This window comes from Phaethon lepturus, unplaced genomic scaffold (genome assembly GCF_000687285.1).
Source record: "Phaethon lepturus isolate BGI_N335 unplaced genomic scaffold, ASM68728v1 scaffold365, whole genome shotgun sequence".
Lineage (NCBI taxonomy): Eukaryota > Metazoa > Chordata > Aves > Phaethontiformes > Phaethontidae > Phaethon > Phaethon lepturus.
The window spans coordinates 25,122-46,458 of NW_010539680.1; the positions used below are offsets into that span (position 1 = coordinate 25,122).

The window sequence follows — 21,337 nt, forward strand, 5'->3', positions numbered from 1 at the left end:
CTGCAGCCAGCCAGCAGAGCCGGTGGTGCTGCTGCTCGTGCGTATTTCTGTTTATTCTTATATTAAAAACAATATCCTACTAGCATTTGATATTTGTTATAAAATATTAAGCAGAGACCCTTAAAACAAGGCAGAATCCTGCTCTGATAACTGCATAGAAATGTAATGAAGGCATAATCAATATCCCCACACCCTGCTGTCTAGAAAATAAGTCATATCTATGGCAAGTTATATCCACAGAAAGGAGCGCACTATCACATTTTCACTCTGGCATTTTTGATCCCCTTTCACATTAGCAGCAGGAGCCCTGGGCAAACCAGGGGATTCCTTGCAACTGGAGCCCTCAAGATGTTCGAGATGCACATTCATTCGCACTCCAAACATGCTGCTCCGATCACTGTGGGACTTGGGGATTGTTTCACCTTCTATGTTACTATTGAGTTTATATTTATGTGTACATGTGTATACATATTTCTCTATATTAGCAGATATATATCTCTATTGCCCTTGTGCCTCATGTATGCACATCCATACGTGTATACACAGAGGGGAGGAGGAAGCGTGTGGACACAACATGTTCCAATGAGAAGCTGACAGGAAGGGAGGCTGAAGGCAGATCATAGAAGAGAATAGTTTGGGTTGGAAGGGACCTTCAAGGGCCATCTAGCCCAACCCCCCTGCAATAAGCAGGGACATCTTCAGCTAGAGCAGGTTGCTCAGAGCCCCGTCCAACCTGACCTGGAATGTTTCCAGGGTTGGGGCCCCTACCACCTCTCTGGGCAACCTGTGCCAGTGTGTCACCACTTTCATTGTGAAAAATGTCTTCCTCCTATCTAGTCTAAACCTACTCTCTTTTAGTTTAAAACCATTACCCCCCACTGTATTGCAACAGGCCCTGCGAAAATGTCTGTCTCCGTCTTTCTTATAAGACTCCTTTAGGTAGAGGGTATGGATGTAGTTGTAGGTATGGACAGCACATCATGTGACTGTCATTACTGCTAACCCTTCTCTTTTCCTTTCTTTAAGTAACAGGCTCGCGCAATAGTTGTGGATCGTAGGTCCTAGCAGAAGGCACAAACATTTTCAGATTACCAGAAGTAGGGTCTCGAAGTCTGCAGGGAAACTGCGATTTAGGAATTGCCCAGCCACACATAAGCTCATTCCTGAACATCTCATCTGGCACAGCGCCAGTGTGAAAAGCAGCCATGGTTTTCTGCTGCCTGGTCATCAAAGAAATTCCTCACTAAAACCATAGAGGCAGTTTAACTTTAGCTTGAGACAACCACCTTGGTGCCTGGACACACATGCAGAACCAGTCAGACACCTCTGTGTGGAGACCATTGCACAAATCTCCCTAAGTAATGCAAAAAGAAATTACTTGGACACTGCCTCATCCACAGGGAGAGTCCTGGCCCAGAGAAAAATGGCTAGTGCTATGTCAGGCTAGTCATCTCCCTTGATACCTGCAGAGTAGGTAACTGTGGGCTGATCTTGTAGCAGCAGTAATAAAGCTAAAAAGTCTGCAATGTTGAGTGTCATACATACGTGGGCAACCCTGCAAAGAAAGAAACTGTATTTTCTGGATTACATAAAAAGATGCCTGTGAACGGATTCTTCCTGCACCGTGTGGCCATCCAATGAGATGGGATGAGTATAACAGTATGTTCCTCAGAGCAAAACAGGGAAAAACAAATACAGATCAGCAATACACTCTTTTGCAGTGTACTTTCATTTTTTTCCTAGAGAAATTATGTGAGCACCATCGATTCGGCCATATGCAATGACATTCTAGTATCTTGCAATTTCTTGGGAAAAAGACATCATCAGAAAGATTCAGAAACAGCAGCTGCTTTTATAAAGCCCAGAACTTTATAGGTGAACCCCTGAAAAGTCAACAGGATGGAAAAACTGTTATTTCTACTTTTTGAGTAATAAACCATGGACCAGAGAAACTATATGATGTGCCCATTGTGACAAAAAAAAAAAAAATCTGCAGTACAATATGGAATTAAATCTGGAAGTTTCAAGTCCAAGCCTTAAACACTGGAATGTCCTTTCTTTCACTTAAATAATACCATTAATATGACTAACTGGATGAAAAAGATCAAATAGTTAATAACTGTTCCATTAATAGAATTAAGTGTTGCCCTGTTAAACTCCCATGATTTCTCTTCATGATGGATTTTCTATGTTTTAAAATACCTTTAAAATATTGTCAAATACTGCTGTTGTTCAGACATTACTTGTGAGAGTCTCTACTTCCAGGAACGCAAGTCAAACTGAGTAAAAAAGGCAGGCCATGAAATAAAAGTCTGAAAGGAGAGAAAACCTATTATAACCCTCCAAAATAAAGATGTTTGGCAACATAGTTTTCAACATAAAATATGAGAAATGCTAGTTCATTTAACCTTTATATTGCCAAGAATTTGAATCATATGATACACACACACGGCTGACTTTCTCTCAGGAGTAATAAAATCTTTCTTGTTATTGGATGGTATTCGCAAACCTCTGAATTCTGAGAACTGACTGACAATTTTTAAACTTTATGTGGTGCAGAATACAATGCAAAAGTTATTTGCATAAAAAAAATAGATTTACTATTATTTATAGAATGCCACCGTTTTTAATATTGCATATCAAAGTTTCTTTCACAACAGACTGTGTAGTAAGTGCTAGAAAGAGGCCCTTATTACACCAAAGCAATATGAAAGAGTCACAAGCGAAATTCTAGAGGCAAAATTAATCAATATTATCTTTATTCTGCTTTTTGGTCATTGTTGGAGAACAGATGCTGGCCCAAATGTACCTTTGTTGTAACCTAATACAGGTTAAATTTTTAATTTTGTCCTGATTGCTACTAAGACTTCTTACACTTGTTTTTAATACTGTATACTACAAGTATACTTTTAGAATACTTAGTATACTCGATTTGAAAAATAAACATCTGCTTATTGCCACTATGATCTATTGCCACTAGTGATCTAATAGAAATCAGCCAAAGCACTAATGAATAATTTATCTACTATTAAAGATACTCCCTCTGTTACACTGGTACAACATGTGTATTCACAGGCACAACACTGGAGCAAACGAGGTCCTAAACCAGCACTGATGACTTTGTAGGCTGTCAGATTAAATCACTTCATTGGAAGACCCCACCCCTTACCTACACCTGAAAACCAGAATTTTGGAAGTATTTATGTGTTTAACAGTTTTACGCACCTTACTCCCACTCTAACCACATTTAGATTTAAGTATTCCAGATGTCTGGGGCACATATGTTTTACAATTCGACCACATTTGCCAAAGAAAAGCATGAATATGCAGTTAGGCAATATTACTGACCAACACCTTACAGAGGAAATGTTATATTCCAGCATTGTAGTTTTGGAGTTTTTCTTTTTAAACAAAAAGTTTTATCTGTTCCAACTACCAAAGGAAGATAGTTCATAGTCCTGCATTATCTGAAGAGAATCTTTTCCGAGAAAAAATTTTTTTTAGGAAGACTTATTATTACTGTAAAGTATTTTATGCAAATTGTTTAGAATGTGTTTTTAATATAAAAATTGTTTCTGATTATTAAGTACTCTCCACCTAAACAGTGGGAGAAGTTATCATCCTCAGGCCTCTTCTTGCCTTTACTGACATTTTATCAAATTAAGCACTACTGTGGTTTTTGCCATTATTTCTTAATGAGTATTAAAAATACAATGTGTTGCTGGAAACATGATTACATAGAATAAGTGTTTCTCTGATAAAAACTGCTTTTTAGTGGCAAAAAATGTTAAGTAGTCTTTTCCGAAATGTCAGAGAAAAACTTTTTATTACAGAAAATTAAAGAGAAAAAAACCTTTTAAAATAGGAATTTATGTGTAATTGCAAATTATTCTGAGGTAGCCACAGCAGCAGATAGCAAACACCACAGCAATAGTTCCTGGGGGGGGGGGATCACATTTTTCTCATCACAGTGCTATCTGTATGAATAAATTATCAATCGATACACTAAGCTTTCACAACACTGCAGGTGTTTTTTAACTGTAATACAGCCTGATTTAAATGCTTGTCCAAGTATATGATTTGTCAGGGGAAAAATTCTTTCTTAGGGCATGACAATAAAGTTTTTAGCACGTGGACAATGACAACTCCTAGAAGAGAGAAAAGCAAATAACTGGGAATTTAATTGCCCTCAACAGAAGACATCTGCTTTAAACAATGAGCAATACAATCTCCATGTCATTTTGATCTTCCTACTACCAAGAACAATCAGAAATACTTCTTTAATTTTCATTTCAGCAGCAATAGATTATCAATACATCCCAGACACAAAAAGACACATGTAAAGCATGTTTTTAACGCTTCAGTGTTGACTTACTCCATCATGCCTTACCTCAACTGTATTTGTGAAGCCACCTAAAGTCTACCACTAGGCTTGACATGCAGATGCCTATCTGCTAAATAAGGCAGATTAATATGAAATTCTATTGTGCTATTCCATAGATCATAGGCCTATTAAAAATTTGCAACGAGATCCTGCCTGGCACCTTCAGACTGTAAATAGTCTAAAAAAGAATAGTTCAAAAGAATGTCACTCTTGGACTAAGAGATTCAAGCTGAGAAACACCACAGAGATCTGGCAAGCCCAAGTTTTGCCATCTCTAGAGAAATCAGTGAAATACCACCCTCCCTTCCTCCCAGTTGCAAAATGGCTAGAGATCAGATACTGGCCAAAATACAGCCCGAGTAATTTTTCACTAAAATAAACCAGCTATTAACTTCAAGCAATGGTATGAATATTTTATTCCTCTTCCTTAATCTGTTCTCAAGCACTGTGGTAGCAGACGTCACACCAGATACAATGAGATGAGCAACAATATATACGGTGGGATTATTACTAGCATTTTGTTAATGTACTGCTCTTCATCTACAAAACGAGTATACAGAAGCTCTGAAAAAGCATCCGAGCTTTATTTTTATGGACTCCAGTAAAACAACAGAATATATTCTATTACAAGAAAAAACCTGACACTAAACAACCAGGAAAATCTTGAATAGTAACGGAGGGACCTGCAATAAACTCGTAGAATGCAATCTTCCTGGTTTTGTAAGATGTGGCTCTGTTCCCAGTAAGACAAAGAATTCAGTACATTGCCAATAATAGTTTCTTGTTCAAAAGCCACTTTTGGAAACGGCCAATCTATACCTTTTGGAATACAACAATTCACATTATCAGTAGCAGAGGTTTGGTGGCTGGGGAGCATCAGATTTCCTCTGTGCATGAGCAAGTGAGCCAGCAGAGACTGGTATTTCCAAGGGAAAAGCATCAGACTGGGGCTTGCAGCACACACATCCCAGCTCAACCCAGCATGAACAGCAGAGAGCCAGAGCTCTGCCCAACCTATCGACTACGCCTGAGGCCTTCCCTTCTTTTCAGCTTTTGTATCAGCTGCTATATGCCTCTTGGCTACAGCAATATTCTAGTTTGTATCCCACAGAAGCCAACAGGAACATGCAATAACGTTAACAGAAAAATCCTGACAAGATGCTTGAGGTACGACTAGGTTTCTACAATTCCAATAGTTCGGTGAGGTCTTAAAGCAATACTGCAATCTAACTCTCCCCCCAGAATTCCATCATAATTAATGTATTTCCCTAAATCTTGAATACATCTACAGTTAAGACGATATTTCTTAAATTAGATTTTTGTATCCTTTTAACAGACACTGTTTAAATTGGTCTTACAACCTGCAGCTAATAGAATTCATGTCTCTACAGCAAATTGTTGGCTTGCTAAGTCCCACTACAGCAAGGGCAAACTTACTTAAGTTCTTGACAATGTATTTTTTTCTTGAACCAATACAGGGAAGCTCCAAAATATCACAATTTACACATTGTTCCAAATGATGCAGTTGAACAAAGTGCACAGACAAATGACAAATCATGCTTTTATCTTAATAAATAATTTCATATGTCATAAAAGTAGATGTACTACATACTTGATTCTAACTAGCTGCTCAGTGTCAGGGGTATATTACATTACATTATTATATTCAGATATATTACAAAGAAAGTGGAAATTTCTGTTTTATATTTTCAAAGATATGAAAATACTATTGGGGGGAAAAAGCACAAAAACTATGCCTCCTTACTTGATCTATCTGTTTCCTCTGCATGATTTTTCTACCTGAGGTAGCATTTGCTCAATGTTTATTTCTATATCAAGTGAAAGCTGTATGTAACAATAACTTTCTAAAAATAGGGATCAACAAACTGCTGAAAAATAATTTCAGCCATTTTTAGAGGTTAGAGGAGAGTGGGATTAAAAATACCAATGTCTTAATCAAATTGAGACAATAACTTAGGGGCAACAAGAGGCAAATTATAACCAAATGTGATCACATTACAAATTAAAAAAACCCACCTGATTATATTCTCAGATATCAGACTGAAAACACTGATGTCTATAAAATATTTCTAACAATGACCTGCCAACAAGTAAAGCTAAAACGAACAATTATTCAAATGAAACTCAAAAGAAGTCACTCACATATTTTACTCTCATAGGTAGCTGCCACCGTATGCTGATGTTTATTTGTCACAAAATTATTTATCATTAGAATAACTTAGTAGATGAACTACAAACACCTTCAGTGAGCCTCTGACAAACTAAGATGTCACCATGGCAAGTAGAACTACCACCATGAATCATGGAAGCAGAAAGTATGCTTTGTTCTTGAAGTATGTTCGCATTTGTGATGACAAAGAGGACTCACTTATGGTTCTTTTAACTTAGCGGTGGGTAATACACATTTTAGGAGCTCAGAGTTGAAAATTACCTAGAAAAGCCAAGAGTCATTCATTACAAAATGTACTTCAAGCCATTAAGATAAATCACTTCAATACTTACCAAAACTAAATTATACCTAAACTATTAATAATGGGAACAGTTTTCTTTCTGTTCTTCGTATCAGGCAGATCTGCACAGAGTGAGTGTTTTGTCCTTATCCTTTCGACAACAAAATATCTTAAATCCACCGTCAAGTAGTATCTGCCACATCATTGTAGTACATGATCCTATAATTTAATTACTTTGCTTCTCCACATCATTCTAAACAATTTTTTGGTTATCATAATAACAAAACAAAGACAACCAAAGAACAAAACCTTCACATACTGTACCTGCAAAGCACAGTTCATCATTCGCACAATGTAGTCAAACTGCTGATGGTCCAGTATTGCTCGATTTTGTTTAACATGCAGGCCTAATTCCTGTGTCAGGCAGTGCCGAGCTGCCTTTCCTTTTAGGGCTCTCAGAGCTGCAGGCAGGGTCTGGAGACAAGAAAAACTAACTTCATGAAAATGAAATTAAATGGCACTATTCATACTAAATTTTGTTCATTCTTTATTAAACTGCAAGTGACAATACAGTAAAGCGTAACTTTGGAAATGACTCGTTGGGTAAAATATCAACCTTTCACATAATGGTTGATTTAGCTTGAGTCATTAAATATTAATTTTTTCCTACGCTTTTTCCAAATGCATTAAACAGCATTTCTCACTGTTATGGTTTAACCCGGTAGGCAGATAAACACCACACAGCTGTTTCCTCATTGCCCCCCTGCAGTAGGATAGGGGAGAGAATCAGGGGGAGGGAAAAGAAAAAAAAAAAAAAAAAAAAATTGTGGGTTGAGATAAAGACAGTTTAATAGAATAGAAAAGGAAGGGGAAATAACAACAACACTAACAATAGTAGAATATACAAAATAAATGATACACAATGCAATTGCTCACCACCTGCTGACTGATGCCCAGCCAGCTCTCGAGCAGCAGCCCTCAGCCAGCTTGCCCCCCGGTTTATATACTGAGCATGACACCATACGGTATGGAATATCCCTTTGGCCAGTTGGGGTCAGCTGTCCCATCTGCGTCCCCTCCCGACCTCTTGTGCCCCCCAGCATCCTTGCTGGTAGGGCAGTATGAGAAGCTGAAAAGTCCTTGACTTAGTGCAAACATTACTTAAATGATGTACACTGATGTTTTAGTTGTTGCTATCAACATTATTCTCATCCTAAACCCAAAACACAGCACTGCACCACCTACTAGGAAGAAAATTAACTCTATTCCAGCCGAAACCAGGACACTCACCTATATCTGTAAATAGAAACCATTGAATATGGACAGGCATTGAATGGATGTGAAATCAGAAATGGATTATTGTGCACGAAAGCAAGCTCTATTCTGTACCAGCCAGGCCAGGTCTCAAGTTAGCACATCAAGGCCAACCAGCATGCTTTTTGATAAGCAGTATATGACAAATGGCTTTAGAAGTGGCATACCTCTCATAGCAATGAGGCCACAAGACTGTTACGCAGTTTACCCTGAAACAATGCCAATAGAATTTGGCACTGTTTATTATTTATGCCAATGCTTTAAAGATGCAGCAAGTGCTACATCAGTGATTATCAACTGTGGCCCTGTAGGACAGATTTAACAGGTGGTAACAGATAAATAAGAAAAGGTAGCCTATTGTCCAAGGACACATTTACTACGCAGGGGGACAAAAAACTACTGAAATTTTCCAAGCGCCTGTAAGTTGAAAGAGGTTAAAAACTACTGTGCTGCACATGCATCAAAACTCTTTAAAAAGAGCTACACAAGTTATTAGGACTTTGCCCATATGCATTTCCGTAACATAACTTATAAATCAAAATACGCTCTTTCTGTATCTTGAGCTGCACACTGTCTTGAGCTGACAACTCCCTAGTACATTTTAGTGAGTACAGACATGACAAATATTTATATTCATCTCCGAGTTCTATAAAATTATTGATTTTTACAACCAGCAGAATTTACTGTACTGAAAATTTCAAAAGAGCATTGGTTGACTAACACCGACACATCTATGTAAGCCTTTTGTTTACATTCCTCCTATTCAATACTGTTAGGCTAATATACACCCCTTTTTTTAAAAAATCATGTGGGCAATACTATTTGTAATGGTAATATAAATTATCAAAAAGGGTTTCAAATCCATTAGCTTCATATTACACACATTACTGCATTTAAATGATTAGTTTTATTGCTTCATTCATTTAAATGGTTAAAATAATCATTAGTTTTGGAAACAAGACTTTAAAATGTACTTTATGACAAGGTCAGTCTCCATTTGCTCATTAGCAGAACGGAGGTTGATTTAGGAAAGTTAAAATTTCATTTTATTACCTTTTCAGTCTCCAAAAATTTGTTTTCAAAGATGAATGAGATGCAGTTTCTAACAACTTCCAGCCTTTGCGCACTGTTGAAAACTGTGCTTCCTTTTTCCATAATGGAAACTAATAAAGAAAAAGAAGAATATACATGTGTGAAAAGTCTTCTGCAAGAGCCACAAAGAATATCAGAAAGTTCTTTACATAAAAAAAATAAATTAATGTGCCCTCCATTTTGTTCTGTTAAGCAAATACCGTTACTAGGCATATACAGATGGGAACATGAAATCCTAAATCTTTGGTTTTCCTGTACTATCTGAAGAAGACAGTGCTCTGAATTTTAACTGGAACAGTTGATTCTCTTTACTACTTGTTCCATTTGTCTCATACAGGCAACCTCTAACATACTAATGAAATATATAAATAAATACAAATGAATTAAAAATATAAATATGTGTGCGTGTGTGTGTTTTGCAGTGAACTACATAGCCTTGCTTGTTTTGTAGCAGTAGGTAACTATTTTTTACTAAAAAATTCATTGGCCATGCCAAAAAATCTGTGACATGGAATAAAATCTGACAAACCTGTTCTCTTATCTAGATTCCAATTTGCTGACATCTAAAGATTATTTTCTTAATGCAGTGTTTAGCTCCGAATTTTCAAGAAAATTCAGAATGGAAGAACTAACATTCTCTTTTTCTCTTTATTATCAAGTAAACAGCATATAAATGCAGAATATGGCCTTCTTGTAGATGATAATGACCTTCTAATATCCAAGGATTTTGACACACAGGACAGCAGGGAGTATTACTGTGAAAGCTGTTCCTTGAAAAAAAACCCAAAAAAACCCAAAAATCAAACAAAATTTTAACATAAAAATTAAGTTATTAAGAAAGAAAACCTTCTCTTGCATCTAGCCTTTTAAAGAAAGACAACATAACACAAGCACATCCCCTTTAAATTTCCTTTAAGTAACAGATTCAATGATATAGTTAACAGCAAAGGCAGGTGAATAGAGTTTATCCTCTTCTTGCACAAACCCGAAAAGAAACAGGCCTGGAAGAGGTCTCAAGAGGCCATCTAGTTCATCCTGCTGTCCCTAGACAGGATCAGCTGTATTTATGTTATTTCGCATGTTTGTCTAACATGTTCCCAAAGTTCTGTGATAACAGAGACTCCATGGCTTCACAAGAAATTCATTCAACTGTGTCACAATCCTCGTTTTACCAAGTTTTTCCTGACAACTCTATTTTTGTGCGGCAATTAAACCCATTATTTCTTATCACTACAGATTATTCCCTCTCTTTTTTTAACAGCTTCTTCTGTAATTGAAGACTGCTATTATGTGTTCCCTCAGTCTTCTATTTTTCAGTCTAAACAACTCTCCATCTTTCCTTGTAGGTCACATTCTCCAGAACGCTGGTTATTCTTGTTGCTTTCTTTTGGACTCCCTCCAACAGAACCAAAACCGGAGACAGTCTTCCAGTATCCAAAAATGGACACAAACAGTCCAGCTGAGGTCTTACTGAGTACAACGAAAGGATTTCTCCATGGAGTTCACTGACTGTACTCCTGTTTATACATCCTACTAAGATGTTTGTCTTTTTTGCAATAGCTTGATGTAGTTGGGTCATGTTTGCCCTATGATCATTATAATCTCCAAATTAATTTCTGAAAAACTGTTGCCTAGTCAGCTGATCATGCCTATGCAAGTGCAATACCTTATTTGAAGAAAAACAGTAAGGACAAAATTCAACTGAGACTAGAGACCAGATCTCTAATTTTTCAAGATTGATTTGAATCACTGCACTTTTTACAAAGTTTCGCAAGCTCTGCCAGTTTTCATGTGTCCTGCGAGTTTACTACACGTACTTGTTTACACCATCATTCACATTGATGAATATAACTATGACTAATAGAATTTTTCCGGCATTAAAATTAAATTGACAGGCCTGCAATGTCTATATCTGTTCTTTATATTTAAATATAGGTATATTTATTTTGACACATATGCTATGTTCGTTCCTTGCCTTTTTCCAGTAATTTACATGTCTTCCACTAGTGTCAAAGGAGAAACCCTAAGAGTTCAAAGCTTTGTTCAGCCAGTCCTACAAGTAACCTATGGTGATATTCATCAGACCTAGATGAGTAGACAATATCTAATTTAATGGTTCAATCTAACTCAGATCAAATCCTTTTTTGTTGTTAGTAGTTATGCCACTTCCACTGTGAATGTTTGACTTCTTAGAAAAGGTTGTGGCAAAAGGACTTTTAAAATTGCAAAGGCAAACAGGCAAGTCTATGTACTAAAGGTTACTACAGTCACTAAAAACATTGTATTAACATGAAATTGGGAGCAACACATTGCAGCCATGCTAATTATATATTCAATTCATGAGACACGATGACAAATAGATAAGTTGGGGAACAAGTAAACATACCAACAGGGGGACCCGCTGGAACGACGCACTTCTTGTCCCCCCGGCTGGCAGGGGGGGCACCCTGACTCCTTGCGAGGCCTTCCTGGAGGAGCTCCTGCACCCGGCACTCATTGATCCGGGGGAAAGGGAGGATGTGAACTCGCAAGTGGGAGCCCTCCGTGGGCCGCGGCACTTTCTGAAACGCTATGTGGGGATTGGGATTCTCCTGAAGGTCAAAAGCAAAAGGTTACACACAAATGTGTTATGCGATGTTACCATCTGTCTCATCCCATTTTTTTATTGTTTTGTGTATCTGTCATACCCAACAGATCAAGAAGCCAAGTATCTAATGCAGCTGACTAATATCATGTTTCATACTTGTATCACCCTTGATTCGTTATCTGTAATACTTCCAGCCTTGTTAAAGGCTTTTATAAAATTATTTTTGTTGACACGCAAAATTCAAAATAAAAGAAAGCAAAAGAAAATCACTGCTTAACTTAGATTGATTTTATGCAGCTTAATGAATACTTAGGACTTGAAGAGAAATTAGTTTGACAATCAACCTCTTCATTAGAGGGAGGGTTGAAGAATATTAAAACATACAATCTCTTCACCGAGTACTGAGAAATATTCTCATCTTGATCAAGACTACAAAGTGAAAATTCATTTTTGTACCATGTTTTATCAAAATATGGCCATCCCTCATTAGGGAACAATTTTCTATCTTCTGCATGTCCCATAAATATATGTCACACAGCTCACTGTTTGCACTAAAAAAAAAAAATGAAAAAAGTTAATACTGGTGATTGAAGAGAATACATGATGGGCCTAAACTACACAGAAAGTAAAAAGAAGATGGCACATCAGACGCTGGAGTGTTCTCAAAGGACAGAAAATAATTCTATTGTTGCAAAAGTATCAGAATTTCCACTGTGAAAACAAATGTTTGCCTACAATGATTTTTCACTCACTCTTTTATGGTCTTTTTTTTCTTTTTCTTTAAAAGAAAATGTAATCATCACATGACAGAACACCGACTTATTTGTTTTGCCAAAATAATTGCTGCATCTGCTACTATGTAATTATTATATGTCTTGATAGTGACATCATGCAATACTGAAGACATTAGCAAAATACAACCTGTATCATACAACAGAGATGCAACTGTATGTGGGATATCTGAAGACTTGCTCTATGTAGGTAAGCTCTGTTGGCTTTTGTCAGTACCAGACACAGCATCAGTACAGTATGTTTTCCTATATGTGGTCATGCATCTTTTGCCTCTGGTGTTCAGCAACCAGAAAGATCATGTATATCACAAACCACTAAGTTTCACTCAACTACCTCCACATTGATTTCAGCTTGTTTAAAACATATATTCCTGAAAGACATCCTGAAGAGAACAAGATATGAAAAGTCACTATTTCTTTTAATTTTTTTCCTCAAATGGTTGATAGTATTTCTTGTCTGTTTGGGTTTTTTCTGGCTTCAGGTTGTACCTTTTCCAAAATACAGCTGAGATCTACATGTTCCACAAGGATTCTACTACTATTCACAGGATCATCTTACGTCTTCAGGTGTGTAATGATCAATCAAACAAAACAGGATATTTTCACCTCTTCATTCATATACCTGGGTTTTCATTAATCATGTTTGAATTTACTGTTTTCCAATTTAACTCTATGCTGTTACTTATTACTGGTTATGTACCACTGCCAAAGAGTGCTAAGCGATCAATTAGGTTTCTGTTGTAGAAGCAAAACTAGCTTGCAATAAAACTTATAGATTGGAGCTAGCTTGACACTTTCTTTTACGGAAGCAAAAAACAACAAGGAGATCAAATGCATCAACTTGAGAAATAGCAGTCAAAACAAACCAGCTACTTAGCCACACAAATTCTCTGCAGAGGAAAGTTTAATGAAACAAGCCAAAAATCTAGCTAAGGGGATGAGAGCAGCAGATGCCGGGAGAAGCAAGGCAGAGAAAGGGAACACAATCTCAGCAGGGGCTAACAGATGACACATAGCAGAAGAAGCCAGAAAGGAAGAATTACTATTCCATGTTCCATTTCATGGAGAAGAGACATCCAGAGGAAACATACAGAAAGAGTTACTTTAATCTTGGCCATCACAAACATAATCCCAGCTGTATATGCTATTAGGAATGTAGGTTTAATGTCTTCAACTGCTGATGCAGTATATGCCAAAAACTTGTCTAGATTTTCCACTTGTACCAGCTAGGCTAATACAAACATTATCTCTCCCTAACAAACCCTTTTTCTCATATGTATCTAGACTGCCACAGCTACCATATAATGACTATTTAAACTGTGGAACAAGATGTCAAAATATGTCATGCAGTGAGTTTAAAATCAGGCAGCTCTAGGCACAACTTACAGAATCAATGTTACTCATCACAGTGCTTTATTCAGAGGTAGCTGTATGCATAACTACTAAAAATCTGACTTTTAAATACACTCAGTCATTGACTTAGTGGTAGTGAAGTAGCAGTTCAATCACAATCAATCTCATCATAATAAAAGACTAAAATCAATTATTTCTGACACTATAAGGCACCACTATTAAATTAATAGCAGAGAATTTGATATTTATTCAGAAGTTTTGCGTTCCAATAACTTAAACTTAGCTCATAATAGAAGATGATTCCATCAGTACTTATCATTAAAAGACTGCTATATGATGAGGAGGTATACCATAGAATAAGTAACATTTTATTACAGATGAAATTTCATGGATGAAATGAATCTGTGTAACAAAAATTCTGGTGCCTGATGTTTTTCTTCATTTTCACAAGATACATTCTCTTATTGTAAGTCTAAAGTGTCAGTGTTAAGATACTCCAATAAGTATGCTACATCACATATGGACAAGACACAACATTTCATACACATTTTTAAGTACACAAACAGTAAGTGTAATTAGTCCACAGAGATGTATTTACTCTCTCTTCTAACATCTTGGGTCGACAAGGTAGGTTAAAATGCGATTGGTCTTATACAAAAAAATTATAATAGTTATTTGGCAATTTCAGAGGAAAAGGGAAATGAAGCGAGTGAGTGAATGAGTGTGTCTGAAGACAGACACACAAATTCTGCAGTGAAGGACAATATGAAAGCCAGATTAACCTCATTTCACACACCTTACTATTCACATATTCCATTTACTTGAAATACATAGATGTATTTTTCCATCCAAAAGCTTGCTGAGGGCACTGGTTGTAAAGTTTTTATTTCCTATGGAAAAGATACTAATTTTATCCCAAACAAAGATTGCATTGACACTGACAAGATCATAGAATGATAGAATAGTCTGGGTTGGAAGAGACCTTTAAAGGCCATCTAGTCCAGCATCTCTGCAATGAGCAGGAACATCTTCAACTAGAGCAGGTGGCTCAGAGCCCCGTCCAAGCCAACCTTCAATGTTTCCAGGGATGGGGCATCTACCACCTCCCTGGGCAACCTGTGCCAGTGTGTCACCACCCTCGTTGTAAAAAATTTCTTCCTTCTATCTAGTTAAAATCTGCCCTCTTTTAGTTTAAAACCATTGCCCCTTGTCCTATCGCAGCAGGCCCTGCTAAAAAGTCTGTCCCCATCTTTCTTATAAGCCCCCTTTAAGTATTGAATGGCTGCTACAAGGTCTCCCTGGAGCCTTCTCTTCTCCAGGCTGAACAACCCCAACTCTCTCAGCCTGTCCTCACAGGAGAGGTGTTCCAGCCCTCTGATCATTTTTGTGGCCTCCTCTGGACCTGCTCCAACAGGTCCATGTCTTTCCTGTGCTGAGGGCTCCAGAGCTGGATGCAGTACTGCAGGTGGGGTCTCACAAGAGCAGAGTCACCTCATGACCTCATGGGAGTTCTCACAGGGGCAGAATTACTTCCCTCATGCTTACATGCAATTCATTTCGGAAAAAAGAGACACACACACAAGCCAACCTGCGCCACCAGAAGTTAGCAGTACTTAGTAATTCTTGTGGTTTTTTTTTTTTTAATAGAAGAATAGATGTAAATCATAGTTTTGGGGGAGTGGGATATAGAAAAGAAAGGGCAATAAAGGTGTTAACTGACTGCATAATAGATATTGCTCTGTGGGGTCTGAACAAGAAGTGCAAGGGTGAGGGCGATTAGCTAATGCCAAAAAAAAAAAAAAAAACACCAAACCACCAAAAAAACCCCGCCAGCAAATGGAATGGTAAGAGATTTTACAAAAGCACCATGTAACATAAAGGCATGATAGGAAGGCAGGAGTGAAACTGGAAACGGTATTGTAGGAAATGTAAAGAGTCCAAGAAACAGGCTGTAAGAAATGACATAGTGCTGGCTGAGCACACCAGCCATGGGGACCGGGCTGCACAGCAGGAAAGATCTGCTGAAAGTATACATCATTATGCCAAACTGGATGTACAGTATTTATATGGAAAACTGTTGAGAGGCAAGAAAAGAGATGTATTTGGCACAGACAGGTTGCAGCAGAGAAAATAATAGTTTATATACATTATGTGAATACACACTAAGAAAATAGAATGCTAAGTAGCAGTAGCTACATGTAAATCAATATTAGCATATATATTATTATATTGAACTTCCTTCACATGCATAACGTCGGTGACATTTAAAGTTCCAAAGTCTTCTGTCATAACACAGACGATGACTACCACAAGTGGTCATCTCCATTTGCAAATACTGGATCAATCTCAGAAACAAGAATTTTTCATGTTACTACCTCAACTCTGAAAGTGTAGCAGGTACAGTAAACTTACATTTTTGAAGAGCTGTTCTGCAAGTTCTCTAACGTGCTTTATCATTTTTGGTGGATTACCTTCCTCGGCTTTAATTCTTTCGACTTCAAAGGCTACCAACTTTAAAACAAACAAACAAAAAGAATAAAAGTGTTGATAATTCAACTAAAATTAATTTCTTTCCTATTTAAGTTAGGAAATGTTAATCTTAAATTGAAACTGAGCAAAGAAAACTGAACACTGAAAAATGTGCAATGTCACGTTGCTCTGGAACATGTGACATTTTCACTTTCTTATAGAGCTTCTGTTACTAGATTTTGTAGTCCTACCTAACAGAGGAAGTCCTACATACCTAAAACATTGCTTTAACATTTCTAATAACTCAATCCATATTTCTTGTATATACTACTCCTATGCACAATTAATACTAAACTCTATTTCTACTCTACAGTCAAATAAAAGCCAGCACAGTAAAAACAAACATAAAATTACTTTTAAAAAGAAGAAATGTTTGTCCCAGTTTATATTGTTGAATACGTATTTAATTTAGTATTTCTCAATTACTTTTTCAATGTTTCTAAGAATATAAGTAAATTATTCAAAATAATGTGATGCATTATGAAGTTCCAAACCCGACAATAGGAACAGCATTACTATGATTTATGCAACTGTTTAACTTCATACATATGAGCTGGGCATAGTTTTATGGAAGTAAACTAGAAATGTATGCTTAGCAGAAAATGAGAATTGAGAAGTTTAGTATAAACTTTATATAATAAACATTGAGGATTCAGGAGCATTTAAATAGTTTTTCACATGCTGAAATATCATAGGTACATTTTAGGTTACTTGGCAATATAGAAACAGTTTTTACCTCATCAAAAAGATCACAGGCTCTGAAAGGAGGACCCCTCTCTGACACAAAACCAGCAAATGCCATTCCATTGAGAACTTTGGTTAGAAAGTCATTCTCAATTAAGCCTCGCTGCCCCAAGAAGGCTGCCTGGATTAGAAATAGAAAAAAATACATGTATTTTATCAGTATCAAAACTACAACCAACTATTTATGTACTAGCAATTAAACATTTTCACCAGCTCATGCTAATATGTGGTACTTTCTAATTAAATCTTTTCTATTACCTAGTATCTTTTTATAGTTAAATTCAAGAGTGATGTAACAGGATGCTTGATGCACACATTTCATAAATCTCACAGGTAGTAACACAGAAAACCAGTACTTTCGAGCACTGTCTTCTAATTACATACATACGTTTTCAGAATTCCTTAATGATTCCTCAGACGTTTCTTTGTATTACATTTTGATGTTAACTTTGTTTCACATTTCATCACTGTCCCTGCACTTAGTCCCACTAAAATACACTGATATAGTGCTATGTCAAAATGATATGCTTATCACATATAGATTATTTTATTTTATTTTTTTAAACTTTAGCATTTGTACAAAACATAAGCTTGTGGGAATAACGTGACACAAATTAATATTAACTAAATATACATAACTGCTTCTCTTTTACCTTATGGAAATGAATTACTGGCTCAGCATGAATTCTGATCAGCTGAAGACAGGACCTGTATCCTTGGAAAAGTTGTGCAAATAGCCTAAGGAAGATTGCTCGCACTTCTTTATCCTGTAAGCAGGAATTGAATATGCTATCAAAACATTTTCATATTCAAAACTTTCCCACATTTTGTATAAAGCTACCCAAGAAACACCTACAAATTCATCAAACAATGCAGCAGTGTAGCATACAAAGCGGAGATACTTGTACATGTATGGATTTATCTTACATGAGGCCAGAGTTTCACCGACCTGTCCTCAGATGGCAAGACTAGATTTAGTGCATGTTCACCCCTTCACTCCTACTGCTCTTCTCTGTGCCCGCACAACAGCCTCTGGGCAATGCAAGTGTAACTGTTGGGGTGGGCACATGGTGAACCATGTGAAGGAACTGCCATGAGAGAAAACCAACACTAAATAAAGGAAAGGGCGTATTTTAGCCTGGATTTATTCCCTAAAATAAGTGTGGCTCTGCAGCACTACACAAGCAGTGTCACTGGAGTGGACGGGGTGGCAGGGAACCACAGGAGCCGGCATTGCTGCTGCCGGAGCCAGGCTCAGAGCATCACAGGCATCACCAGACGTCCGCTGTGGCTCTGCCAGCTGGGGAGACTGCTCGACGTTTGCTCAGCTACTTCTCTAGGACTCTTCCAACTCAAGTCTTCGCTTGCCAATCCACTGCAGCCAGAACAAGCCAGGGTTAGTTTTAAAAGTTTAAATCGGTAGATCTTTGAAGTCCTGGTTTATTTTGCTTTAAATGAGTAAGGGAGTGCTTAAATAAACATCAGTGGGTTAATGGAAATGATGTGAACAGTTGGGGGCAGACTTGGGGCAGCGACATCTCCAGCTGGCTCAGATGCAACTAGAGACTGTCACCAAATCCTGTGCCACCCACGTTATTTTATCTTAGCTCAGGTACCTACTCAGACTGCTGCCACACCTGAAATCTGAGGTCTTGAAAACTGTTTTATGACCTCAAGTTTTATGGTGTCTCAAAGGTCTTTTAAACTCTAACTTTAAAAGTTACAAGCACAAAAAATATTAGCTTAACGAATCAGGTAAACAGCTGATCAGCTAATCAACAAGCAAATACAACCTAAATAAGTTAAAGCTTGTAATGTTTTTTTAAAGAACTAAGTTTCAGAATATACAAGATTCTATCAAGCTGTCCTATTACAATATTTTTCTAGATGTCTGTTTATTCTTCTGTGGAACATGATTGGTGTTACTCTATTTTAACTCAGTTTTGTAAGGGTTCACTTTACTGAGAGGGATTCTTAATTTTCTCTGTGTCCAGGCTGCTCTCTAGGATTTTAACAGGTACATTTGTACCCCTTCTGGATGACTCGAAAACATGGTAATTTCTTTCAGATTTAAGAAAATTCTTATTTTGATACATAATTATATTAATTTATAACTTCACCATTCAAAGTGAAATCTTAGCTGGGTTTTGCCATCGGTTTAAATGCAATCTGGATGACATTTTCTGTCTTCAGCAATGAAAAAACAATCTTAAAGCAAGAAATAAGAACAACAAATATATTGTACCACTTCAGGGTTGTATGTTTTTGAATACACCTACACAAAAAACGCAAAGTGTGTTTTTAAATTTAATGGCTTTTGGATTTTAGTTTGGACTACCAACTTGTGTTCAATTCTAGACACTCCTACAAGTGAAAAACAGCAGCTTTACCAAGTTGTTAAGTTATCATGGCTTCACAACTACTTTTAATCTAAATCAATTAGATTTTAGTAGAAAATGTTCTACAGACTTTTTTTAGTATAGACAATTACATATTGCTTCATTCAGGCTGAGGTTCATTAAAGCCAAATCCAATGTTAAACACGTAACTCCTTTCCCAGTATGTCCAAACATACAATGCACAATAATTATCATTATTATTGTAGAACCAGTGGCTTATGTTTTGCTGACACAGCTACCACTCCCATCTTTACTCATATTTACTCTAAAATCTAGATCTTGAATGACATTTTTAGTGTTTCTGAACTTTTTTTTTTTTCCTTGGGGGATGGGGTATCTGTAAAAGAGTTTGATTTTAACATTTACACACACATACACACACACAAAGAGACCAGTTTGTCCACTCAGGTAAAAGGCTGCAGCTTTACTGGTCTACAAAATAGAGAAGGTACAGATTTAACTCAATAGACAGCAATATTAAAAGAAAATAAGGTGCTTTCATATTAATACAAATATCTTGAGTGCTATTAGAGCACAGAATGCAAAGTCCAATGGCATTTCTCTGCTCCACCAATAATACTATAAAGGATATGGAAAAGAAAACACAAAGTAGAAATTCTTAAAAAAAAGTTAGTCTAAAATTTCAACAGGTTTCTACTTAAGGAAGTCAGACATAACACAGAAATCTTACCAGCATTTTTGAGTGTGATAAAGCTGTTCGTGGGGGAGGGAATGCATAATCTGCTGTTTCCAAATCAGGATGCAAAACCTAGAGAATTTTTTAAAGAAAATTTTTTTTCCCTCATTTGGCTGAGGAAAGGACAAATTTTTTTTTTCTTTTTTTCTCAAATTAATATTCACTGATATTAAGTACCTCAAACAATAGACTGACTTAAATTATGAAGACTGTATGGAAATAAAGGTGGGATTAATTTCTCAGCTTCAGGTTTCTGTAAGTGAGCTGGTTATCTAAAAATCTTATTACAGTCAATGAAGCTAATCAATATAGTTGGGGTTTTTAGAATTGATTCATCTGAAACAGATTAACAAGACAGAAAAGTCTTCTCTAAGATAAGAAGATTTGTTCAGAAGCCTCCAAATAAGGTGTCTTCCAATTTACGACAATAATAGTAAAAACACAAACTGAACTACTATTTTGGTGATTCCCTAGTGCAGAATCAATCATTCTTGAATATTAATATAAGGGCATCATACAAATAAACTTTAAGACTAATGGGTTATTCTTTTGTTGAACTTCAAGATAATGAAAACGGGGTTTGTATCAAAACATACTAGAGAAAGCGCCATTTGAGTCTGATGTAGCAGTGGCTCTGGCAGCTGAGAAAGATGAATACATTCAGGAATTTTAATTGTGCCTCCATCCAGGTCTGCTATGATTACATCTAACTGTAAAGAACAAACAAAAATATTATCGGTAGTGCATACTGTGAGAATAGTTTAAAAACACGGAAGTTCAAATTTCATTATCCACACATAAGTTAAAATAAACCAACTAAAACAGTATTAATTTTAATGTATAGAATGCTTTTGATAAAGAAAATACTCCAAATACTTCATATTACTGAATCTAGCTGTGAAAAATTAATGTAAACCTAAGAAGGTGAAATTAGGCCGAACTTTCAAAAGCCACTTCTCTTTCTGGGTGTTCCAGG

General features: G+C 36.7%; 1 protein-coding gene across 1 annotated transcript in view; it reads right to left on the reverse strand.

The window, feature by feature from the left end:
- Nucleotides 1–7,179: 7,179 nt before the first annotated feature.
- The window catches only part of LOC104620846 (myotubularin-related protein 13-like), a gene marked incomplete at both ends in the record, with an annotated part of 126,069 nt that continues 111,911 nt past the window's right edge, over nt 7,180–21,337 (reverse strand). Inside the window, 8 exons of the mRNA XM_010287172.1 lie at nt 7,180–7,329; nt 9,223–9,332; nt 11,648–11,852; nt 16,405–16,503; nt 17,258–17,386; nt 17,919–18,032; nt 20,356–20,433; nt 20,958–21,071. Coding sequence (XP_010285474.1) covers nt 7,180–7,329; nt 9,223–9,332; nt 11,648–11,852; nt 16,405–16,503; nt 17,258–17,386; nt 17,919–18,032; nt 20,356–20,433; nt 20,958–21,071 — 999 coding nt within the window. The remainder of the gene's footprint in view (nt 7,330–9,222; nt 9,333–11,647; nt 11,853–16,404; nt 16,504–17,257; nt 17,387–17,918; nt 18,033–20,355; nt 20,434–20,957; nt 21,072–21,337) is intronic.